Source organism: Oryza sativa, chromosome 8 (assembly GCF_034140825.1).
Source record: "Oryza sativa Japonica Group chromosome 8, ASM3414082v1".
Classification (NCBI taxonomy): domain Eukaryota; kingdom Viridiplantae; phylum Streptophyta; class Magnoliopsida; order Poales; family Poaceae; genus Oryza; species Oryza sativa.
The window spans coordinates 22,397,885-22,420,477 of record NC_089042.1 but is presented as its reverse complement, the minus strand read 5'-3'; the positions used below and the strand labels follow the sequence as shown (position 1 = coordinate 22,420,477).

At 47.5% G+C, this 22,593-nt stretch overlaps 1 protein-coding gene, 1 long non-coding RNA gene and 1 other non-coding gene across 3 annotated transcripts; 1 reads left to right on the top strand and 2 right to left on the bottom strand.

Moving 5' to 3' along the window:
• Positions 1-1,756: 1,756 nt before the first annotated feature.
• On the top strand, positions 1,757-4,014 carry LOC4345745 (trans-resveratrol di-O-methyltransferase). Its single transcript, XM_015794141.3, has 2 exons — positions 1,757-2,603; positions 3,595-4,014. The coding sequence occupies exons 1-2, from the start codon at positions 2,166-2,168 to the stop codon at positions 3,889-3,891; spliced, it is 735 nt and encodes a 244-aa protein (XP_015649627.1). The 5' UTR covers positions 1,757-2,165; the 3' UTR covers positions 3,892-4,014.
• Positions 4,015-4,371: 357 nt separating this feature from the next.
• On the bottom strand, positions 4,372-5,395 carry LOC4345744 (uncharacterized). The gene is made up of 2 exons (XR_010734770.1): positions 4,736-5,395; positions 4,372-4,649 (listed from the first exon to the last, which is right to left on the bottom strand). It is a non-coding gene; the product is annotated as an uncharacterized protein (transcript).
• Positions 5,396-5,733: 338 nt separating this feature from the next.
• LOC136351641 (uncharacterized) lies at positions 5,734-6,292 on the bottom strand. Its single transcript, XR_010734803.1, has 2 exons — positions 6,183-6,292; positions 5,734-6,086 (listed from the first exon to the last, which is right to left on the bottom strand). It is a non-coding gene; the product is annotated as an uncharacterized lncRNA (long non-coding RNA).
• Between the last annotated feature and the right edge of the window lie 16,301 nt (positions 6,293-22,593).

Here is a 22,593-nt window from a genome sequence, read left to right as displayed (position 1 = left end):
GTAGCCGTGCCATTACAAAATTAGAACTGTGCCACCACCGTCACGTTTTCCATGCATCTTCTTCCTTCTCCGTCTTCTTCCTTCTTTCTCCTCTTGTATCGTGGGCGGCGGGGCTGTGGCGCGCTGCCGCGCTGGGGATGTGGGCACGGCCATGGAGCAGCCCCGGTGGGATGGTGCCGGTGGGGATGTTGCCGCTGAGGTTGACGTAGCGGAGGTTGGGGTGCTTCACGAGTGACGGTGGTATGGGGCAGAGGGCGAGCGCGGCAGTGGTGGGCTTTGCTGGCTCGGCAACCTCGGGCGGCCCTGCCGCCACCGACGAGGAGGTGGCCGGGAGTGGGCGGGCGGGAGGCGCGATGGCTCCACCTCCTCTTCCACCGCTTTCCTCCTGCGCAGATCTAGCTGCCACTCCGCCCTACATGTGCGGATCCGGCGGCGGTGCTGCGGATCTGGCACGGGCGATGGTGGGAGGCGCGGCGGGTGAGAGGGAGGTGCGGCGGCTCCACCTCCTCCTCCACTGCCTTCCTTCTGCGCGGATCTAGCCGCCGCTCCGCCCCACGCGGGCAGATCCGACAATGTCGCATCAGATCTAGCGCGGGTGACGGTGGAAGGCGCGGTGGCGGGCAACGGTTGTCTCGGTGCTGCCGCCATCGAGGCGGTGGCCAGGAGCGGGCTGGCGGGAGGCGTGGCTCCGTCAGCTCGCTGAGCACCGACGGCACGCGTGCGGCGTCGTCGGGGAGGTAGAAAAGGGCTAGCTCAGTGATGCTGCCAGACTCCTTGGAGCAGAAGACGGCGGGCTCCCAGGTGCTGCAATTGGTCGATGGCTGCTTGACAGGGTCGCCCAGCTACGCGGGGCGGCGAGGACGGAAAGAAGGAAGAAGAAGCGAGAAGGGCTTGGCCGGCATCGGAGGAGGAAAGAAGACGGGAGAAAGAAGGAATAAGATGGAAAAGGGAGGAGTTGGATGGAAAATGTAACGGTAGTGGCACGGTTCTAATTTTGTAAAATTTTAATGGCACTGCTACGAATAGACGAATTGTAGTGGTATTTTTCTGAATAGGCAAATTTGCAACATCATATATCCAATTAACCCTTTAAAAATAGGGGAAAGCCATAAAGTGTATGTGTAACCACCACCTAAACTGGAATTCCTGAGTGATAGTCCATAGTAGCACCAGTGAAATTTTTTGTTTCCATCCTTGGCTTGACTTTTAGAAGATGTCATATTCGGCTATTCAAGATATTTTCACAGCCGGTGTAAAAGAGGACCAGGAAACAGGGAGTCGGAGCAGCACCAACCATTTCTTTAATTTTTTTTTTGGGATAAATCACTTCTTCAATTAGGCCCGGTTTAGTTCTAAAAATTTTTGTTTTGGGGTGTCACATCAGATATACAAACACACATTTTAAGTACTAAACGTAGTCTAATAACAAAATAAATTACAGATTCCGTCAGGAAACTGCGAGACGAATTTATTAAGCCTAATTAATCCGATATTAGTAAATGTTTACTGTAGCATCACATTGTCAAATCATCGCGCAAATAGGCTTAAAAGATTCGTCTCGCAATTTCTATCAGAACTGTGTAATTGTTTTTTTTTCATATTTAATACTCCATGTATATGTCCAAATATTTAATGTGATGGATGAAAAGTTTTTTTTTTCGACTAAACAAGCCATTAGACAATTATACTATAAGTTTACTTTACTGCCATTGGGCCTAAAATACATGACCAGCCCACACAGGACTTAACCCACACAAAAAAAAAAAACAGTAGCATCACGATTCACGAGCAATGGATCAAAAACAAGATGAAATATTGAAGAAAGATAGAGCGGAGCTTCTGCAAGCTCAGGCAGAGCTCTGGTGCCACACTTTTGGCTATCTCAAATCCATAGCACTCAGGTGCGCCGTAGAGCTTGGCATCCCCAACGCCATCCACCGCAATGGAGGCTCTGCTTCACTGCCCGAGCTGCTTGGCACTCTCCCTCTCGCGGCAAACAAACGATCATGCTTGCCTCGCCTCATGAGATTCCTAGTCTCTTTCGGAATCTTCAAAGAAGACATCTCAAGGGAGGGAACAACAACAACAACAAGCGTGTATCAGCTCACACCGGTATCTCGCCTCCTTGTTGATGGTATTGGCATGAACAGCAACACTGAGCACACATGCCAATCAACCTATGTGCTCGTGTGCGTCTCACAGCTTCAAGTAGGGGCATCTTTGTGCTTGGGAATTGGCTCACGAGCAGCGATGAGAACACCCCATTTGGAATGGCGCATGGCATGGATTTCTGGGATTTCACCGGCCATGATGCCGAGTATAGCATGCTGTTCAACAAAGGGATGGCGTCCGACAGCCACTTCGTGGTGAACATAGTCATCCATGAGTGCGCCGAGGTGTTTGTGGGGGTAAGGTCGCTAGTTGATGTCGGTGGTAGGAATGGCGCGATGGCGAAGGCAATTGCTGATGCCTTTCCACACATAAAGTGCTATGTTTTGGACCTCCCTCATGTTATCCATGGCACCCCAACTGATGGTATTGTTGAGTTTGTTGCAGGGGACATGATGCACTTTGTTCCGTCAGCAGATGTTGTGTTACTCAAGGTACTATAATTTTTGAAGTGATTTTTTTAGGTTTGCACTACACATTTTTCCTGTTTCTCTAAACAAAAATGCACAAGAGTACAAAAGAAAATGATTGTTGAAACTGAGCTTGGTCAATGCGGCCTATAGTGGAGTCCAAGCTCATGGCGGTAGGACCGTGCGGCCATGGGTGGAAGCCATAGTCGCTGAACAGAACCAGACGCCATCGCTCCTAAAGTCCAAAGGTTGCAGGAGGGAGAGGGGATGAAAAAGGGAGAGGCCGACAAGTGGGTCTGATGCCACATTGGATGCCAACATAGGCTTAAAACCACTCGTGGTTAGCAAAGGTTAGGGAATGTTAAATATCCGGTTTTATCTAGTTGAAGGGGGTAAATCGTACCTTTGTAATAGTTGGGGTAACTTAATAGGCATGATAAAGGTCAAAAGCTATATACGGTTGTGTCATGTCTTTTGTTAGAAAAAATGAAATAATGGACTTGTCTTAAAAACACCTTGCAACTACGTAACCGTATATTTTACACCCATCAACTAACAGAAGTTCAAAGCTTCCAAAATAGTACATCGTAAGAGCAGTACAACCCGGTTTAATGGTGCTTTCTTAGTTTTGAAATTCAAATATGCTTTTTACTTGTATGACACCTAATTAAAAAGATATGTAAAAGTAGTTAAATGTAAGTGAAACAAACATATTTTTGGATGTCAAAATTGTGAAAACCACTATAAAAAAGGCTGGGTTGTACTGCACTTATTTGGACCGGTTTTGGTAATAAGAGGGTGCAAAATGTTCGGTTCCCAAGATGCTTCCTTTTCTTTATCACCTACAACACATGCGCACTTGCACATCTAAAGTTTGTGTCAGATGACTTGTATCTTCACTTAAAAAGATGTAATAATTCATAGGTTGTTTTTCCTCTATTCCCCTAACCATGCCTCCAGAACAAAAAAAAAATGATGAATTGACCTAATTTTGTACTTTGGTTGTGGATGGCAGTTTGTACTACATGATTGGAGCGATGAGGATTGCGTAAGAATCTTGACACGATGCAAACAAGCTATAACTAACAAGGAAGAAGGAGGCAAAGTGATAATTATAGATACAGTGATTGGATCACCATCTCAACAGATACTTGAAGCTCAACTTTCAATGGATATATGCATGATGACGTTGACAACAGGCAAAGAACGAGAAGAGAGAGATTGGCATAAGATATTCTTGGAGGCGGGCTTTACACGATACAAGATTATGCCCATCTTAGGGGTTAGAGCACTTATTGAGGTTTATCCATAACATATTAGATGAATATGTCATAAAAACAACTTTGTATCTCGAACAACTACATGATCCTCTTTGTATTATGAATATGTTCTACGTTGATTACTCTTAAATGTGTGTGAACTCCTTGTATTGTTCTATGTATGCCAGTTAGTTATTACTAATCTCATGTCTACACTACACCGGACCAGGTCATTTGTGACGGGTCCAAATCCTTATCTTCGACGGGTTTGTCCCTTTGTCATAGATTAGTGATCACTGATGACTTAACCTCACCTGTGACGGTTGAAGGTCCGTCAATGGTGAGAGACACCTATGACGGGTTACAATTAGCAAACCATTAGTGGTGAGAGATATTTCTGATGAGTTATAATTAGAACCTGTCACAGACTATGTCACCTCAAATGAGTTAAAGCAGTCGACCCATCACAGGTGTGAAAAATCAACCAAAAAAAAGTGCCTCGCTGCAACAATGATTTACATATCCACACTGAATAATCCAAAACATTTTAGACTACATTTCTGATCCAAGAACTTACAAGGTTGATGTTACAATGAACATAAAAACAAACTAATGCAAACTATTTGAGAACTAGAATGTTCAAATTCCAATTTTCTAGCAACATCACCAAAGACAATGAAACTCTAAACACTTCCAGTGCACCACCTTCACGAAAAACAAGACACATCATGCGGCTCCAACTAACAAATTAGTGGCAACACATCAGTCATCCACCCCTGCGATTAATCTCCAGTGGCAACACATCATGCGGCTTCAAGAAGAACACACCCCAATTAAAAACTTGGCACCGATAACTTGCAAGATCTAAAATCAAATCACAAGAATACAAACACATACATCAGTACCCATCTGATGCATGACGGTGGAGGCATCGACACGTAGTGCCCACAGGAGGAGGTGGACACTGTGGCAGCCGCCGCTTGGGGATGGAGGAGGCGGCTAGCCCTTGGAGGTGGCTGCTCGGTGATGGAGGAGGAGCCGGATCCGGTTTCCCCTGACCTGGATCTGGCATCCCCTAACTTGCCCTTGGAGGAGGCGGCTAGCCCTTGGAGGAGCCGGATCCGGTGTTGGAGAGGCCGGATCTGGCATCCCCTATCTCGCCGACGTTCCCGCCGGGCCTCGGCACCTTGCTCAGCTTGACGATGGACTTGACGAATTGCGTGAAGAAAGCGGCCTTGTCCTGTGTGAACCGCCTGACGAGGTGGCTGCAGCGGCCGCTGGATCTCGCCCTTCCTCGTCTGTCGGATCTCGCCACGCCGACGCTCGGGGATGAGACGCTGACGCCCGGCCACATCTAGCCACATCTGGCCGGCGCCCGGCGGCATCTAGCCGCATCGGCGCCCAGTGGCTTGGATCCCGGCGCACGGAAGAAGGGAGAAAGAGGGAGGGGCGGAAGAAGGGAGAGCGCGGGTGGAGGCGGAAGAAAAAAGAAGAAGACCGATGGGCGTGGGTTCGGAGCTGGGAGGAGAGGGGAGGGTTATGAGAGCGATTTTTTTTATCATCTTTGACGGGCACACAAATATTTGGCCCATCACAGGTGACTTTACCTCACATCTGACGGGTTCCTTTTTGGCCCGTGTCACAGGTGACCTTTTTTTTTTCGGGGAAATGGGAATAAATTACTCAGGAATAATATTGTTTCTTACAAGATATGAAATAGAAACACGACTAGAGAGGTCCTCACACCGACGCTTATTAGCAAGAAAATGGCTGACCATATTCTGCTCACGCCGAATTTTCCAGAGAACAAATTCTCTACTTCCATTCAAGAGGTCCCTGATCTCCCTAACAAGATAAGCCAGCTCAGACGTCGCTCTTTCTTTCGACTGTATCATCTGCAAGGCAACTAAGCAATCTGTTTCCAGGATAACTGGTCTGAGCGTCCAAATGAGGAACAGATAGATCCCCTCTCTAAGAGCCAGAAGTTCTGCTTCAAGAGGGGAGCTGCATCTGCACATAGACTTGCAGGAGGCAAAGATAATCGCCCCCTCCCAGTCCCTGATAACGACACCAATCCCACCCTTAAGCAGTTGGCTGTCAAAGGAGCCATCAACGTTTGCCTTCATCCATCCTTCCGGCGGCCTCTCCCATCTCATTTTACAGGCTGGATTGGATCCATCAGGTCTACGACATCTCCTTGGAGTAGCAGGGATTGCAGTTTTTCCTTTCACTGAACCAGCAGCTTTCTCTTTGTTTTTTAAATACATGACGCAGTTGTGCGTCATTGTTAGACATAATAAAAAAAAGAAAAAGTAAAAAAGAAGGAACAAAGGAGAGAACTCACAGGGCAGCCGCTGACCAAACAGAGCGCTCATCGCCATTGATGTGGTGTTTTGTGGCTAGGACATCATGTCTAGAGGCCTCGAGTGCCAGGACCAGGGTGAACTTTTCTCAGAACTACTCTCTCACAAAATCAATACTAATAGGTCTCACTGCCTCTTCTAAAGGTGGTTACCCAAAAGTCATGAATCCATCATGGATAAGCAGTCCTAAACCCATAGAAAATCAACACGGTATTGCAACGGCGATAGCTAATTCGCGTGTGTGTTGCGGCGTGCGTTTTAGGCCCATAAGGCCCACAGCGCTAGTGCGTGCGGATGGCGTCCACGTCCATATTTTTTTTCACGGAAAAGCTAACGTACGCGTTTTTCCCGTTTCTTTTTCCCCTTTTTCAGCGATTTTTTATTTAGAAGTTGAATCTTTCATCTCTAATTTCTGCTGAAAGTTTTGAATTTGAGTTGAAAGTTTTTAAGATTTGAGTCGAAAGTTTTTAAGTTTTGAGATGAAAGTTTTCAAATTTGAGTTGAACGTTTTTGAATCTGAGATGAAAGTTTTTAATTCTGAGTTGAGATTTTTCAACTCTTTAGTTGAAAGTTTTTAAGATTTGAGATGAAAGTTTTTCAAATTTGAGTTGAATGTTTTTGTATCTAATACGAAAGATTTTAAATCTAAGTTGAAAGTTTTCAAATCTTTAGTTGACAGTTTTCAAATCTTTAGTTGAAAGTTTTTAAATTTGAGTTGAAAGTTTTTAAATCTTGACTTGAATTTTTTCAAATCGGACTTGAAAATTATCAAAATCAAGATTTGGAAGCTTCAAAATATGAGTTGAAAATTTTTAAATTTAAGTTGAAAGTATTCAAATCTTGACTTGAAAATTTTTAAATATGAGGGTTTCAATCTAGACTTGATAGTTTTCAAATCTTAGTTAAAATGTTTCCAAATCTTGAATAAATCTGATTCGAAAGTTTGTTTCAATCAACTAAACAAAGGGAAGAAACAGACACATGATGAATTCTTATTGAAAAAAAAGAAACAAGAAAAAACAGCGCTAAGTGCTATTAGTGGAAAAAAGACGCTAAGTGCTCTTAGGGCTGCGAATGTGAGCGCCGCGTCCGTTCCTAGCGCTTAAGCGCCGAACAGGAACCCCGTAGTGCAACATGGATAAGTAGTGCGTTAGCTCACCTATTGGGGAAGTCAACACACAGTTTGTATAGGTCTGTGAAAATTGTATTACACAAATGGTGGCTTCACATGGCCTATTTTTATAGGCAGACCTTTTTAGTGGCCATCTAGAAAATCAATTTTTACATGTCAGATTAAACCACCTGTGAATTTTTCTAGCCCACCTGTGAAAATAGATACCTCACATGTGGTGTGACTATGCCTACGACGGATACAACCATTGATCATGTCATATACTCACAGGTGGTCTCGTTTCATAACAAGTGCCAATTTAATCTAATCAAGAATATGACAGTACCTCATAATGTATGCGTTTATATGTTCAGGACCAATCCACTTATTTGGGGCTGCATATGGAAGATAAACACAATGGCCATGGTGCATGCAGAGATGGAGATGAAGTCCGTCGCGTTCTGGAATCCAATTCGGCCACCTGAGATAGTGCTGAATTCAAACGGTCGCCAAATTTCCATATGGTCTCTGTTTTGGGCCCACGAGTACTTGATGGAAAGCTCTCGGAATTCTCTTTCCAATGGATCCAACTTCATTTTCAAATTCCATCTGAGTCATCGGCAACTGAAGAAACAAGGGGATGCATTGTCTGTAATGGGCCTATGGGCTTGTAAGTTCGTCTGGGACCCCGGCCCAAGTGGGGCCCAAGGGGGGCTGCGCCCCAAACAGAGGGAGGAAGCCCTTCTGACTTCCTCCATCCCTTAAATAGCTAGCAACCCCTTCAGGGTTAGTTGGGTTTTGTTAGATTAAAGTTTAGCCATTGCTACTTCCTTGCAGCGCACGTGTCGGCTAGACCGTCCATCTGCTTGTTATTCAGAACCTCAACTTATCATCTGTATTTAATTCCTATTTGCAATATCAGATTGCTTTTATCTTGTTCTTGCTTGTTTCTTCGATTTGCTTGGAGGAATAGGGTTGATTTGCACCGGCAAGATCAATAACCCACGGAGAGGTGTATCGATCGCTAAGGCGCAACGCAACGTCTTGTACGGTTGTAGTCAGATCGTCAACGTTTCTCTCAAATCGTAGTTATCTTAACTCACAGAAAGATCGGGCCAACAACAGCCTTGAGTATCGAGTGGAACTCAGGGTTCATCAGGTGGTATCAGAGCTTTCGTTGCTCGGTGAGTTTTTATCTACCTATAACCAGAAAATTGCCCTAAAAAAATTGCATCCTTACCTAGACATATTGTGCCATTGCGTTGTTCTTATCAATTTTTGCTTTGTTGAGTTCTGCGTTACATCGTCGAATCGAGTTGCTGGTCTTAGCGTCTAGTCCGTTTAGAGTTTTGAGTTCTAGTCATGTTTTGTTCCACAATCGTCGCCGCCATCATGTCTCTATTGTCGTCGGGACCTAAGAAAACGGAATCGGCTTGCTGCCACGGTTCTATTTTTGTAGTTTTCAGAAGTTTTTTGTCGGTCAGTTTTGGAGTTGCATCTAGGTTTTGCTTAAGTTTCTGGTTTGCCCGTGAATAGATCGGCCGTGCTTGTTGCCGGCGTAGAGAGGAGGAGGAAGAATTTCCAAATCTGTTTTTGGAAGTACGAGAGTTTAATTTGGAAAGAAATAGTAGATCAGATTGATTGAAAATCAGTTTCTCTTTTTCCTAGTGGTGCCGTATCCATCCACACGTCGCCCACCACCACCGTGAGGAGTCCGACCCCCTCCCTCTCCTCTCGGTTTCGGTTTCGGTTTCAATGCATACCGTGAGTTGCTAGACACCTTGGTGAATTTTTGTTTGGTGTCAGTTTCGTGATCTGTTTGGAAAAACGGAACCAGTATAAATTTAGCATTCCATTTTTTGTATAATTTTAATTTTCGGTTTGGAACTTTTCCATTTGACTTCCTGTAATTTTTTTATTTATATTTGAGTCCCTGTAATCGTGCATTGAGGTCCTTGAGTTGTTTTTGCAGAAAAAAAAGAAAGTAAGAAAAATGCAGGAAGGTGCATAAAAAGAAAAAAAAAGAAAAGCCGCACCCAAAAAAAACAAAAAAAGAAAGAGAAAGAAGAAAAAGGAAGAAAGAAGGAAGAAAGAAAAAAAATCAGTTGTATCTTTGAGCTGAATTTGATATATCAGAGTGTGCCTAAGTTGTTTCTAGTGCTATCTTGTGGTATCGTTTGTGACTAGTCTCACGTCTCTAGTACGTACTAGCCTAGGACCAGCACGGTACTTGACTTTGAACAATTATTCAACTTTGCATTCTCTGATTTGATCATTTGCTATTCCTTTGCTACATATTTAAGCCTACCCAGAGCTCCACAGATTTGATTGCAGCCGTATGACAAGTGTTTGCCAAGGCATCGATACATCCAACCTCCCATTGGGGTTCTTGGTTGAGTCGGTGTACGTCACCACTCCGCTTGCTTTGGTAAAAACTTGTAAGAGCTTGGTTGAAAGCTCGAGTGTGTGTGATATTTGAGCTGCCACTACATAGTAGTTGATAGGAGCGTGCATATTCTTGTGTGTGTTTCTTGTTTGCTACTAACCATGGCAGGATTGAGCAAGCGAATACGAGAACATCGGCTTCTTCACCGTCTACAAGATATGACAACATCTCCACGTGATGCATACGAGGTACATCACTATAATTTTGCGCGAGTTGAATCTAAGTTACCATTTTATGATGGTAAGTATTATTTTGTTGCATATATTGATTGGGAACTAGCAGTAGACAATGAATTTGACAAATATGATTTTTCTGATGCTCAAATGATTAAGGCTGCTAGTAATAAGTTTACCTCTTCTACATTATTTTGGTGGAGTTATGTTAGTAATAAACCTGAAACTTGGGATGAATTCAAAACCATGATGAGAAAACGCTTTGTGACATCTTATTACAAATGTACTCTTCGGGAGAAATTAGAACATCTGAAACAAGGTGATAGAACTGTTGTAAAGTACATTCATGAATTTAAGGTCTGTATCATCTACAGTGGTCTCAAAGAGTGCAATGAAAATACAATGCGTAGATTTTTTAATGGCCTTAAATCTGAAATTCAGGTTTTGCTTGATAATGTGACATATAATCATATTGGGCACCTATTCATGTTTGCTCGTAGCATTGAGAGTCAGATCATATCAAATGCGAGGAAGCATGAACAATGTGATTTATCTCCCGTTTCTAAATCTCCTATATCCTTGTGCAATGATGATGTGCAAACATTGGAGGAGCAATCTTTTGTCTCTCCTGTTACTAACGTTTTGCAGGGAGTTCAGAACATTCAACAAAAGGAGGAGAATGGTGTACTTGAGAAGAAAGAGGATGAAGCACCTGCGCTTTCAGAAGAAATTTTGCAAGGTAAATTAAATGGTGCTGAGATAAATGAATGTGAGTATTCTCAAGCTGAGCTACACATGTCCACTTTTCATGCTATAGTAGAGCAACCATTAGTGGAACCAATTGCTGAGATGCCTTAGTCACAAGTTGATTTACTTGCTGTTCCTTGTGATAAAGAAGAGTTGTGTGATAATGCTTCACTTATATCCAAGCCATAACTAGTGAATGAACATTCTATTTCTACATGCCATAACTAGTGAATGAACATTCTATTTCTAGTGTTTCTTTGTGTGCTGATTTTAAGCATATTGTTCACATTGTAAATGAAGTAGAGGAACATGAATTGCTATCTTCTTTAAATACCTATGTTTGGTTTGATGATTTTTGTGAGCTCGAAAATTTGAAGGAGAAATTATTTGCTAAATCTGATTTGCCATGTCCAACTAATGCTATTTCTTATATCTTTGGCGAATATAATGATAGAGGAATATATTTGGTGCATAGAGTTTACATATGTTCGGATTTAGAACCTTCTGTACATGTGCATAAAACAAGAAAACTAGAGAGAAATGTTACTGCTAACAAAATTATCTCGAGTTTGGCTTGTTTTGATTGGAAGAAACAGATTGTTTTAAATGGACTACGTGAAGAGCACCATATGGAAAAACCGAGGACGGTTTTCCGTGAAGAAGGAGAGGATGATGTGACCATGGCTACTACAGATACAACCATTACTCACATCATGGATGAACAAGAAGATATGAAGATCAAGTCCTCCAAGTGCTGGAATCCGATTCGGCCACCTACTACATTGCTGACTTCAAACGGCCGGCGAATCAGCATACGACCTCCGTTTTTGGCCCGTGAGTACTTGATGGAAAGCTCTCAAAGTTCTCTTTCCAATGGATCCAGCCTCATTGCCAAATTCCATCTCAGTCGGCAACAACTGAAGAAACAAGGTGTTGCAACACCTGTAATGGGTCTATGGGCTTGTAACTTCGTCTGGGACGCACTATCTCTATAATGGACCTAGGAGTTCTTACCTGATTATAGAGATAGTGTGTCCTCCACCTGATTGGGATGCACCCCACATGGGCCCCACTTGGGCCGGGGTCCCAGACGAAGTTACAAGCCCATAGGCCCATTACAGGTGTCGTGGCACCTTGTTCCTTCAGTTGTTGCCGACTGAAATGGAATTTGGCAATGAGGCTGGATCCATTTTAAAGAGGACTCCGAGAGCTTTCCATCAAGTACTCACAGGCCGAAAACGGAGGTCGTATGCTGATTCGACGGCCGTTTGAAGTCAGCAATGTATTAGGTGGCCGAATCGGATTCCAGCACTTGGAGGACTTGATCTTCATATCTTCTTGTTCATCCATGATGTGATTAATGGTTGTATCTGTAGTAGCCATGGTCACATCAACATGTAAAAATAGTTTTTGCAGTAGTGATTTTAACAAAATGATAGTGTGTTGTATCTATGACAGATTGTAAAGGTGATTGAGCATAGTTACAACAGTTAAGGGCGAAACAAAGGGGAGGAAAGTAATAAGCTAAGGCTACACTCTGGGCACGACTAGCAAAACCGTGCACCCACAGCCCACCATGTAGAGTATTTTAATTAACTAACACCATTATGGTGGCACTAATCCAAATCTATGCCAATAATCAAAGTCTATGCATTAATATGATCCACCTTTTGTATACTTGTTGAACTAAGTATGGCTAAGCATGTCCTAAACCAACATCTAGTCATTTTAAAACCCAAGTTATCAATGGCGTAAGGGTAACAACATATAGCTGAGTAATAGGACCCATCCCACATGATATTGTAAAAGAATGCAACGTTTAATAGAAAATGCGGGACATTTGTAAATTGGGTACAATATGATCAATTTAATGCATGACTTGCCTTGCTCTTGCACTGATGAGACCACAACAACGTCTTCGAGAAACCGCGGAGCGACGAAACGGTCAAAATCTAAGCAACAAACGAAGCACACAAGAAAAACATGCTATAAGTCTACTGAAACAGGAAACAAAACCATTTTAATTGGATTCTAGGGATATTTATGAATTTGCTGAGACTTGAATGGACTCAAACGGAGCTCGGATGGATTAGTTATGAATTTTAGAATATTATCTGTGTTTTTACTATAAAAAGAAAGTCCTTAATTGATTTTATTGCGCCGACAAGCGGGCCCCATGGGTCAGCTGCGCATAGAGGGAGGGTGAGGCGCCGACATGGGCCCTACCCAGCAGCGGCTCAAGGTGGCCGGTCCACCGTGGACCGGGACCACGCGGGTGGTCAACCGCTGGTCCATGGGACCGACGGCCCAGATTGGCCAGGAGGCCGATCAGACAGTGCGGGGAACTACCGCCGGGCTCGGCTCGGCTTCAAAGCTGCCTGGCTGGCCATGGCAAGCGGCATCGGCGCGCGCGGTCACCGGCGACGGCAACCGGCGGCGCGGGAGGCTGCGACGGACAGCGCGAAAGGCGGCGGCACACGGAAGAGAGGGAAAGAGGAAGGAGAAGGAATCCTCACCGGCGAGCTTGGTGGCCGGAGCGGAAAACGAGGGTGGCGGTGATGACCGGCGATGAGGAGGGTCGGACGGGTGGCGGCGGCACCCTAGGAAAGAGCAGAGAGGGGTTAGGGGTAGGGAAGGCGACCACGGCGGCCACCATTGATGGCCGGAGGCGGAGGGGAGGGAGAGACTCACCGGCGCGCGAGAAGAAGGGGGGCTCCGGTGGGGTTTTGCGGCAACCGAGTGGCGGCCGAGGTGACCCACTCGGTGGCGAAGGTAGTGGCGGCGGCAGCTCTAGCGGCGCGGCGCGAGCACGGTAGGAAGCACGGAAGGGGGCGGCGAGTGGGGGAAAAGAGAAAGGAGTCTTGGGGAAGGCTTTTTATAGGCGGAGGGGGAGGCGAACATGGCCGGGGGGGGGGAGATTTCTCGCTGACGTGGGGGAGGTGGGGAGAGAGAGGGGGGGATTCGAATTGAATCCCGCCTCTATGAGTGCGCGCGCGTGCGGGAGAGGTGCAGACGTGGGCGGCGACGTGGGTGCGGGCGCAGGGCGCGGAGTGGGGCGCAGGAGGAGCGGGAAAGGCGGCGGCGTGGGTGGCTCGGCGGAGGTTGCCGCCGTCAGCTGGAGGTGGAAGAAGGGGCCGACAGGTGGGCCCCACCTGTCGGTGACCCGGAGACAGGAGGGAGGAAGTGGGCCGGCCCAACAAGATGAGGCCGAGCGCAGGCGGGAGGCGGGTGGAGTGGGCCGACGGCCGAAGGAGAGGAAAAAGGAGGAAAAAGAAAGGAGAAAAGGGAAAAAGAATTTCCAAGGATTAAAATATTGCGGTTTGCTAATTTTAGTTGGTTAAAATTATTTCCTAGGCTCTGAAAATTCCACTAAAAATCCTGTTAGCACATTAGAGCATGGGGAACTCAAGAAAAGGTCAACCATGCCATTTCCAATTATTGATTGCATTTATTAATTAGGATTAGCTCTAGGTTTAATTAAACAATTTCTTCTGGCGATTTATTTTATGAATTTAAAGCAAGGGAGGGGAACTTCAAGGCGTGACAACAAGGAAGGGCCCTGCGGCACGTGGCGGCGGCGGCGACGACGGCGGCGGCGGTGGCTAAGTCGCGGCAGCGGTCGGCGTCGTTCCACGGGCGCGGCGCGGCAGAGCAGTGACACTCGCTGCTGAAGCAGCGGCCGCAGACACGGCTTGACCTGCTAGCCGAGCATGTGGCCGCTGCACGTGATGGCACGCACCGAGTGTCGCGTGGCCGACCTGGTCGCAGCCGCCATGGAGCTCTACGTCTAGGAGGAGCGCTGGCTGCTGCTGCTGTCCGCCGACCCCGTCGCCTTCGGACTCCGCTTCTTCTTCTCCCCCAAGGCTGCAGCGACCGCCGCAATCACCGCCGCTGCCGCTCCTCCCCCGCCGATTTAGGGATGAGAGAGGAAGAGAGGAAGAGAGGAAGAGAGGGAAGGGAAGAAGGGGCTGACATGTGGGACCCACGCTGAGTCAGTTGCCACGTTGGACAAAACCAAAGTCAAAACCACCGAGGGACCTAATCTACACAGGTTTTGTAAGTTGGGGGCGCGTTGTATCCGGTTTTGTGGTTTAAGGACGATTTTGTAATTCGATGACAAGTTGAGGGACCTTCGGTGTACTTTTTCCTTTGCCATGGGCGAGGTTGGCCTGGAAGGAACGAGCTGGGCCAGTGGGCCGGTCTGGAAAAGAAAAAAGAAGAAGATAGGTATGGAAGGAGTTGTGCTGGATCGAGTTGGGCTAGAAGATGGAGGAGATGGGTTGGGCTACACTAGGGAGAGAAGACGGAGATGGAGGGAGCACGTGGCCCAATTGCATACTATAGTTTGATAATTTCCCATGAAATTATTTTGGGAGATATTCTGAGAATTTGAATTTATGCTTGATATATTTGAGTTTATATAATTTCTAGGAATTTCAATGGATAACGCTTGATTGGGATTATGAGAGGATTTTTTGGATAATTTTAGATGATCTGGAGAAAAAATGTAGATAGATGAAGGAAAGGATCTTAGAAGTGTTCCAAACTCAAAATTAATATTTGAATTCTCCGGGTAGAGTTCAAGGGAAGCTCTCATTCTTGGGTAATTTGAAGGATTTAAATGGATTGGTGAAGATTTGAATGAAGGTCAAAGGAAAGCTTTGTAGGAAATTTTACATCAGGGTTTTGAAATTTTTAGGAAGGGAACCGAATCTCGAGAGTTTACTTCAGATATACATTTTGGATGTAGGTTTTGGGTCACAAGGAATGACTTTTAATTCAGATCTTGCTACTAGTCTACTAGACCCTACGTACGCACAAAATACCAAAATTTTGAAATTTAGGATTTTTATTGAAGAGTAAAATGCATGGAGGGTCACTTAACTTATTTAGGTGTATGAGGTAGATCACTCTAATTTCAAAATGCACATCTAGATTACTAATGAGTTAAGAGAGTCATTTTCCCATCTAACCATCCACATGAGCAAACCCTGTAGATCTGGTATACCACCTATAATTGAAAAAATTGCTCCCGGACATGTGCAGAAAATCGCGTGTGAATTTTTTCCCTTTCTCACAGCACTAGCACTTGAAAATACACAAAATTAGAGAAGCCAAATTATTTCACTTGTGCTTTTTTTATGAGTTCTTCTAGTTCTCAATCCTCTCTCTCGCTTGTCATAAAACCTAGCAACAGAGGCAACAAGTCATGAATATAAAGAGCGACGGAAACATACTCCTAAGCGGCAGCGATGACAAACTTAAATAGCAAAGCAGGTTAAATCCTAAGAGGCAGCGGCTACGGATGCCCAAACAATTTTTTCAATCATATGTGGCACGCAATATGTACGAGATGTGCTCATGAGAATAGTTAGATAGCTAAATGACTCACTTAATTCACATTGGTGATCCAGATGTGTATTTTAGAAGTAGAGTGACCTATATGACACACCTAAACAATTTAGATGACCCTCCATGTATTTTACTCTTTATTAAAAATAGCTTTTAACGGCTAAGCTAAATCTGGCCTCTATATCCACAAATGGATATATGCAGCCAAAGGTTACACGAGTGCATACACTACTAATCTCATAACCGAGATAAAAAAAACAAACAACCTAAAGAAAAAAACTAAAAGTCTAAGTTGCAAGCTTTTTCTCATTGCTTCAAACTTCAAGGAAATGCTGAGCTAGCAAACTTCAAGGAAATGCTGAGCTAGCTCGCCCTTCCACCGCCACGCCTACTCACTGCCATTGCAGCCACCAAAAAGGCTCCTCTATTCTGCTGTGAGTGGAGAAAAAGGATGGAACTAGTCTGCCCAGCTGCCTTGCGGTCACCAAGCACTAGTCAAGTGTCGCCTGGACAACCTACATCATCACAACACGAACAAGTACGTCGGCACCATGCCATCATCGCCACAGAGCACCACACTCGCCGAGCTACCATAGCTTATCTCGTCAAAAATGGACGCTACAATGTTGTCATTGCCATATATCATGACACCCATCACCCCCACAAAGCAAACGAGCTTGCTATTGTCCCACCATCATTCCAAGTTTGCCGCAGGACCTAACTCTGCAGAACTGCCAAAGCTTATCCACCGAAGAAGCTTATCTCACATGAATATTGATTTGATATGTCATATGTGAAAAGTACTTAATGAAGTACTCTAAACAAGATCCAACCAGGTTCACGGGCTTGCTAGCTAGTTACATATCTTTCTCAAGCTCTCGTTAACACGCTCGGGTGAAAACTCCTCCAGTCTCCTCTCCCCATATCTCTCTTCCTCCTTGTCTCCGGTGGTTTGTCGCTGGCAACAGGAGGAAAGGGGTATGCTTGATCGGTTGAATACTATAGATAAGAGGAAAGTGGTGCTAGATATGTCTACTTTTGCTGACCATTTGAAGAATAAGAGGATTCTTACCGAACATTTGATGAATAAGAGGAAGGCTTCATCATCATCGGCAGTCAATCAAAAGATTACACATTCACTGCCATCAACAGATAAATTCATTACAGCTCTTAACTCATCTTCCCTCAATATTCATACTAATAACAAAGACTGGAGGTTGGATCCTTACCATTAATAGCAGATACAATGGTGTCTTCACCATTAGCAACAACACCTCTTCCCCATGGAGTAAATCGCAAATTTGTTTATCAAAGTGCAACAACATTGCGAAGTAAATGCAACACCTGCTTGATCAAATCGACACACCTCTTCTCCATGGAGCTTAATCAAATCGACACACCTCTTCTCCATGGAGTGAATCCCAAATTTGTTTCTCAGAGTGCAACAACATTGCGAAGAACATGCAACCTCTTCTCCATGGAGCTTAATCAAATCGACACACATCTTCTCCATGGAGTGAATCCCAAATTTGTTTCTCAGAGTGCAACAACATTGCGAAGAACATGCAACCTCTTCTCCATGGAGCTTAATCAAATCGACACACATCTTCTCCATGGAGTGAATCCCAAATTTGTTTCTCAGAGTGCAACAACATTGCGAAGAACATGCAACACCCTGCTTGATCAAATCGACACTTTTGTGGTCACTTCAGCTCAAGAGTATTTTGTAAATAAACTCTTTGTTGGTATTTTTTAACGTCACAGATAAAAAACGCAAACGCACGGAAGATGTAGCACTTCACCCGAGAGTATTGCAAGGTATTGATTTCCACAGGGAACGTGTGTGTCAGCTCTTCTTCAGGTTCATCCAAGGACACGAAGCTAAGGTATTTTAAGGTAGAGAGGATTTACTAGCGAGAGACAATGTCTACGGAAAGCCCAATTTAATCCTAACGCGGTACTTCGGGCGCTGGCCAGCTCGCTGCTCTAGATATGGCTCTACAACGTACCCGGACAGGGAGGATTTCAATGTACTTAAGGACTGTCACCACCTCTACACCCACCTCAAACCTACTATGAGATACGAAGCAAACAACGGAAATTAACTGTAGCGCCCGTTCCGTCGTGGCGCCTAACGGGAAAATTATCTCTTAAAAACCCTAATTGCGAAATTTGTTTCTTTGATTGTTGTCTAGTGTCCGTGCCATCTCAAGATCTCAATCCCCGATCTATCGTCGAGTTCAATTCCGAATCCAATTCCTTCCAAATCGAATCCCTCCGCAAAAGTCTAGTTTGCCTCCCCCGAGTTCGATGGGCCGAATTCCGCTCGGCCCATCTCTTCCCCGGCCCTCTCTCTCCCGGGCTCTCTCTCTCTCTCTCTCTCTCTCTCCCCCTCTCCCCCGGCCCTCTCCCCTTCCCGGCGCGCGCCGCTCTCCCTCCCCCCCCGCTCAGCTCCGCTCCGCCTCGCCCGCGCGCCGCGCGCGCGTGCGCGCAGAGCCGCGCCGAGCGCCCCCTTCCCCTCTCCTCGCTCTGTCGTGCCTGCGTAAGCCACCCGCGCGGACGCCGCCCGTTGCAAGCCGCGCGCGCGTGCCGAGTGGCCGACCGCCCGGTCGCCGCCGCCGTCAGCCTCTGCACGCGTCTGTCGCCCGTGTCGTCGCGCCACTCCAAACCGCCCCGCCGTCATCGCCGTCGTCATCGCCCGGCCCCCGCCACTCCGCGCGCTAGCCTCCAAGGGGCGGAGGCAGAGAGCCCCTCTCCCTCTGCCGAGTCGCCCCGCTCCCTCCCCCTTTTCCCGAATCGGCAAAAGGGCAAGCCCCTTTTCTCTCCCTCCTTTTTCCCCTTTTCCTCCCGCCGGCGTCATCCTCCCTCCCTCCTGTCGCCGTTTTCGCCGCTAGCCGGAGCGCCAGCTCGCGCCTTGACCGCCAAAGTCGGTTTCCAAACCGACATTGCCGCCCCCTATAAACCCAGGCGCCCTCCCTTCCCTTTTCTCCCATTCTTCCCTGTTTCTCGCCCGCGCCATTGCCGTCCCTCTCGCCGACCGCAGCCGTCGCGTGTGTGCCGGAGGAGCCGGTGCGCACTAGGACGCGGAAGGGGACTCCGGGCGCTCGTCTTCCTCCTCTTCCCTGGCCCGAGGCCGGAGAGATCACTCCCGCGCCGTCGGCCTCTCGTCACTGCGCCCCGTCCCGCACGGTAGTGTCTCTCTCCGTTCTTCCTCCTCGCTCCATCTCCTCCCCCTAGCTTTCGGTAGTAGCTTAAGTAGACTCCCCGTAGTTAGCCGGCGCCGCCCCGACCGTTGCCGTCGATCGCCGTGTGCTCGCCGCCGTCGCCGCCCGAGCTCCGTAGCACCCGCTCGTCGCCGGCCTCGCTCGGCGTAGTTCCGCCCAATCCGATGCTAGCGTCGAGTCCCGAAGCCGCATAGATGCTCTCACCGCCGGGAATCGACCTCTCGTGACCTCGTCGCCGTTTCCCTCTTCTCCCGCCGCCGGTTGTCGCTGCCGCAATCCGCCGCCGTCGAGCAACCTCTGGCGAATCCGAGCCGTTGGCTCGCCTCCCCTTGTCACGTGCAACCGCCCGGTGTGCACGCTTTTGCCCGTATCGCCGTGGTTCGCTCCGCCGCTCGCCGCCGCCGCCCGCCGTCCATTCGCGGCCGGGTCGTCGTCTACCTCCCGCCAGCCCACGTGGCCGCCACGTAGGCGCCACGTCGGCGCCAGCTTAGCCAGACCGGGTCGGGCCGACCCCGGTCGGTCCCTCCGCGTGCGCGCGATCCACCGCGAGCCGTGAGGCTGCGCGTGGCCCCGCCGTACCTGCGTCCACCGCGGACCGCGCGCATGCACCGCGTCCCTTCCCCGCCCGCGCGCGTGCGTCGCGTGCTCCCTCCGCACGGTGAGCTGAGCCACTGACAAGCGGGTCCCACCCGGGACCGCGCGTGGTGAACCCGGTCCACCGGCTCTCTCTCTCCTCCCTCCCGCGCGCGCGAGTTTGGGCCGCCTTGGGCCAGCCGGCCCATTTAGCTCGGCCGGACCGCTCCATTTCTCTTGGGCCGCGCCCTAGCCGTCCGAGAAAAGTCTATATTCCCTCCCTCCCTTCTTTTCTTTTTCTTTTCCAAAAAGGATTTAATTAAATCCTTTTCCTTTAGATCAAAAATTCAATAATCTTAGAAATTCAATATCTTCCCAACCGTGAATCCGTTTGACTCCGTTCAACTTCCAAAATTCCCCAAATCTCGAGATCTATCTAATGGCACGCTTAGAGGCCTTTAATAGGGCTTTATTTTCGCCGTTTGTTGAGTTGTCCCGTTTTGCGTGTAGTTTCAGAGCCCGAAGACCCGCAGTGCGAGGATTTCGAGGATCAAGCTCCAGATCTCAAGCAAGGCAAGCCACCTTTGAACATCTTGAGCCTATATTTGAAATTTAATTATATTGCTTGCGAAATATTATGCATTAATAGGATCACACTTAATCTGTTGTCCCGTCTGCAAGGCAGATTGGCAGACCTACCTAATTTGTTGCATTTGATCCTTCCTTTGTTAATTATTATACCATGTCCCCTTGTAACCACCCAGTTGCACCTCGATATTCGTGCACTCTGTGCGAGTATCGACGGTCGCCTTCAAACTTAAAATCTTAGAAACAACTTGGGTAAAACTGGAGTTTTACAAAAGACTTGGAAAACCCGACACCTGGGTCGGTGCTTGCGAACTAAATGAATTTCCAAAACCGCGGACCGGGGAACGTACCGGGTGTACGGTTTCCCGCTCTCGCACTTAAGGACCGATTCCTTGGAATTTCATCCAAACATAAGACAAGTACGACCACATGGGTGGAATGGGACACCCCTGGCTGAGTAACTAGCTTATCAGGGGAGCCTTGATGCCGAGAGACATGTGGATTCGCCGGGGTGGTGTCGGGGAGGACCCCTGGGCTTCCTGGCACAGTATGGTCTGGGACCTAACCTGTTGTTGGTCTGGGACCCCTCTCGTCGGCATATGGTAAACCTGTATCGGCTTTCGAAATGCCTTGTCATGAAAGCTTGGAGGTCTCCCGACGTGGCTGATCCCCACGGGCTGGGTGATCCGGGTTAGTAATGTCGTGTGGGTAAAGTGTACCCCCTCTGCAGAGGTTAACAAACTGTTCGAACAGCCGTGCCCACGGTCATGGGCGGATGTGAGGTGATTCCTAGCGTAGTTTTGTCTGACTACTGCTTGTGAAATTGCTGTTGTGAAACTGGGTTCGATGTTTGAAAAATCAGCAGCTGACGGGATCAGCTAGGCCCGGGTGGCCGTTTGAAATGTTGTTGGCCCGGGTGGCCGTTTGAAAAGCTGTTGGCCGGGTGCCAACCCTGTTTCAAGATCTAAAGACTGATACATTGCACATACTCCGACCGGACGAGACGCACTGTCTCATCCGTGTCGTTTGAGAAGCACTCACTTAGACTTTTTAGAAAAGAGTTCAAACAAAATCAATTACGAAAACAACAGCCTTTCCTTGAAGCCTGCATTAAACACTTATTTCCCCTGGCTTGCTGAGTACTCCCGTACTCACCCTTGCTCTATATAAATAATCCCCCCCCAGTTGCTGAAGAAGATGAAGTGGATCCTGCTGACGAGGAGTTCTTCTAGGAGCAAGTCGGCTACGATGAGTTATAGGGTTTCGGCCTAGTTCCCAAGTCGCGCCTGTGATGATTGGTCCAAGTCCTGGCTTCCGCTTTCCTTTTGTAATGCAGTTGTGAGCTCGGGATCTGTCCGCAGCCCAATATGACTGTACTTCTACTCTATAATAAAGAGACCTCTGTTGCTGTGATACTCTGTCTCCCTGTGATACCAGCACTATTTCCTGGGACTGGTATCGATTAACAGGTTAATTTGGAGCGTCACGGGCTAGTTCCGGTCGGAACTAGTTCGGGGCGTGACAAGAGATGGTATCAGAGCACAGGCTTGGCCCTAGGGCGAAACCCGACACTTAGGACAACCCTAAGGATACCAAGTTCAAAACTACTTGCGAAAAGGTAAGGTTTGTTTTGTCTTCTTTATTTTCAATAGTTTGTTTCTAAAATGGTTACTGATCTTTCTCCCTCTTTCAAAATTGTAGATGGCAGTGAACGCCAGCTTCAGTTCCCACGGTTTTGGTGAGGGTCACCACGTCGCTCAGCTTCGTGACCTCGCCCGTTTCCTTGGCTTCTCGTGTCCCGAGTACACGGGGTACTCCGTGGACCGTGTTCCCCCTCACTGTGAGCTCTCTGTGTACCTTTACCCCCGTGGAGGTATACACGGAGCTGGCCTTCGCCCACACCACTTCACTGTAGCCAGGCCCACTCTCCAGATCGCGTACCAGGACCTCTCCTGGACTGCGCTTCGTCGCCTGGCCCACGACTACAGCCACCGTCTCGGAGGCTCCTCCTTCCGGCAGCTTCCACGCCTTCCTTCTGGCCACTCAGACGCCAGGTACCCTTGTCCATACAGCGAGTCTCAGCCAGTGCTGACTCGCATGGTTGAGCTTTCGGAGGCTCAGGCCACTCAGCACGACCTACTCCTTGAGGCTTACCGCTCCCTTGCCCGCCGCTACGCC

Coding starts and splice junctions, on each gene's coding strand:
- LOC4345745 (XM_015794141.3), top strand. CDS start 2,166: ATGCCAATCAACCTATGTGCTCGTGTGCGTCTCACAGCTTCAAGTAGG. Junction 2,604..3,594: donor CAGATGTTGTGTTACTCAAG/GTACTATAATTT, acceptor TGTGGATGGCAG/TTTGTACTACATGATTGGAG.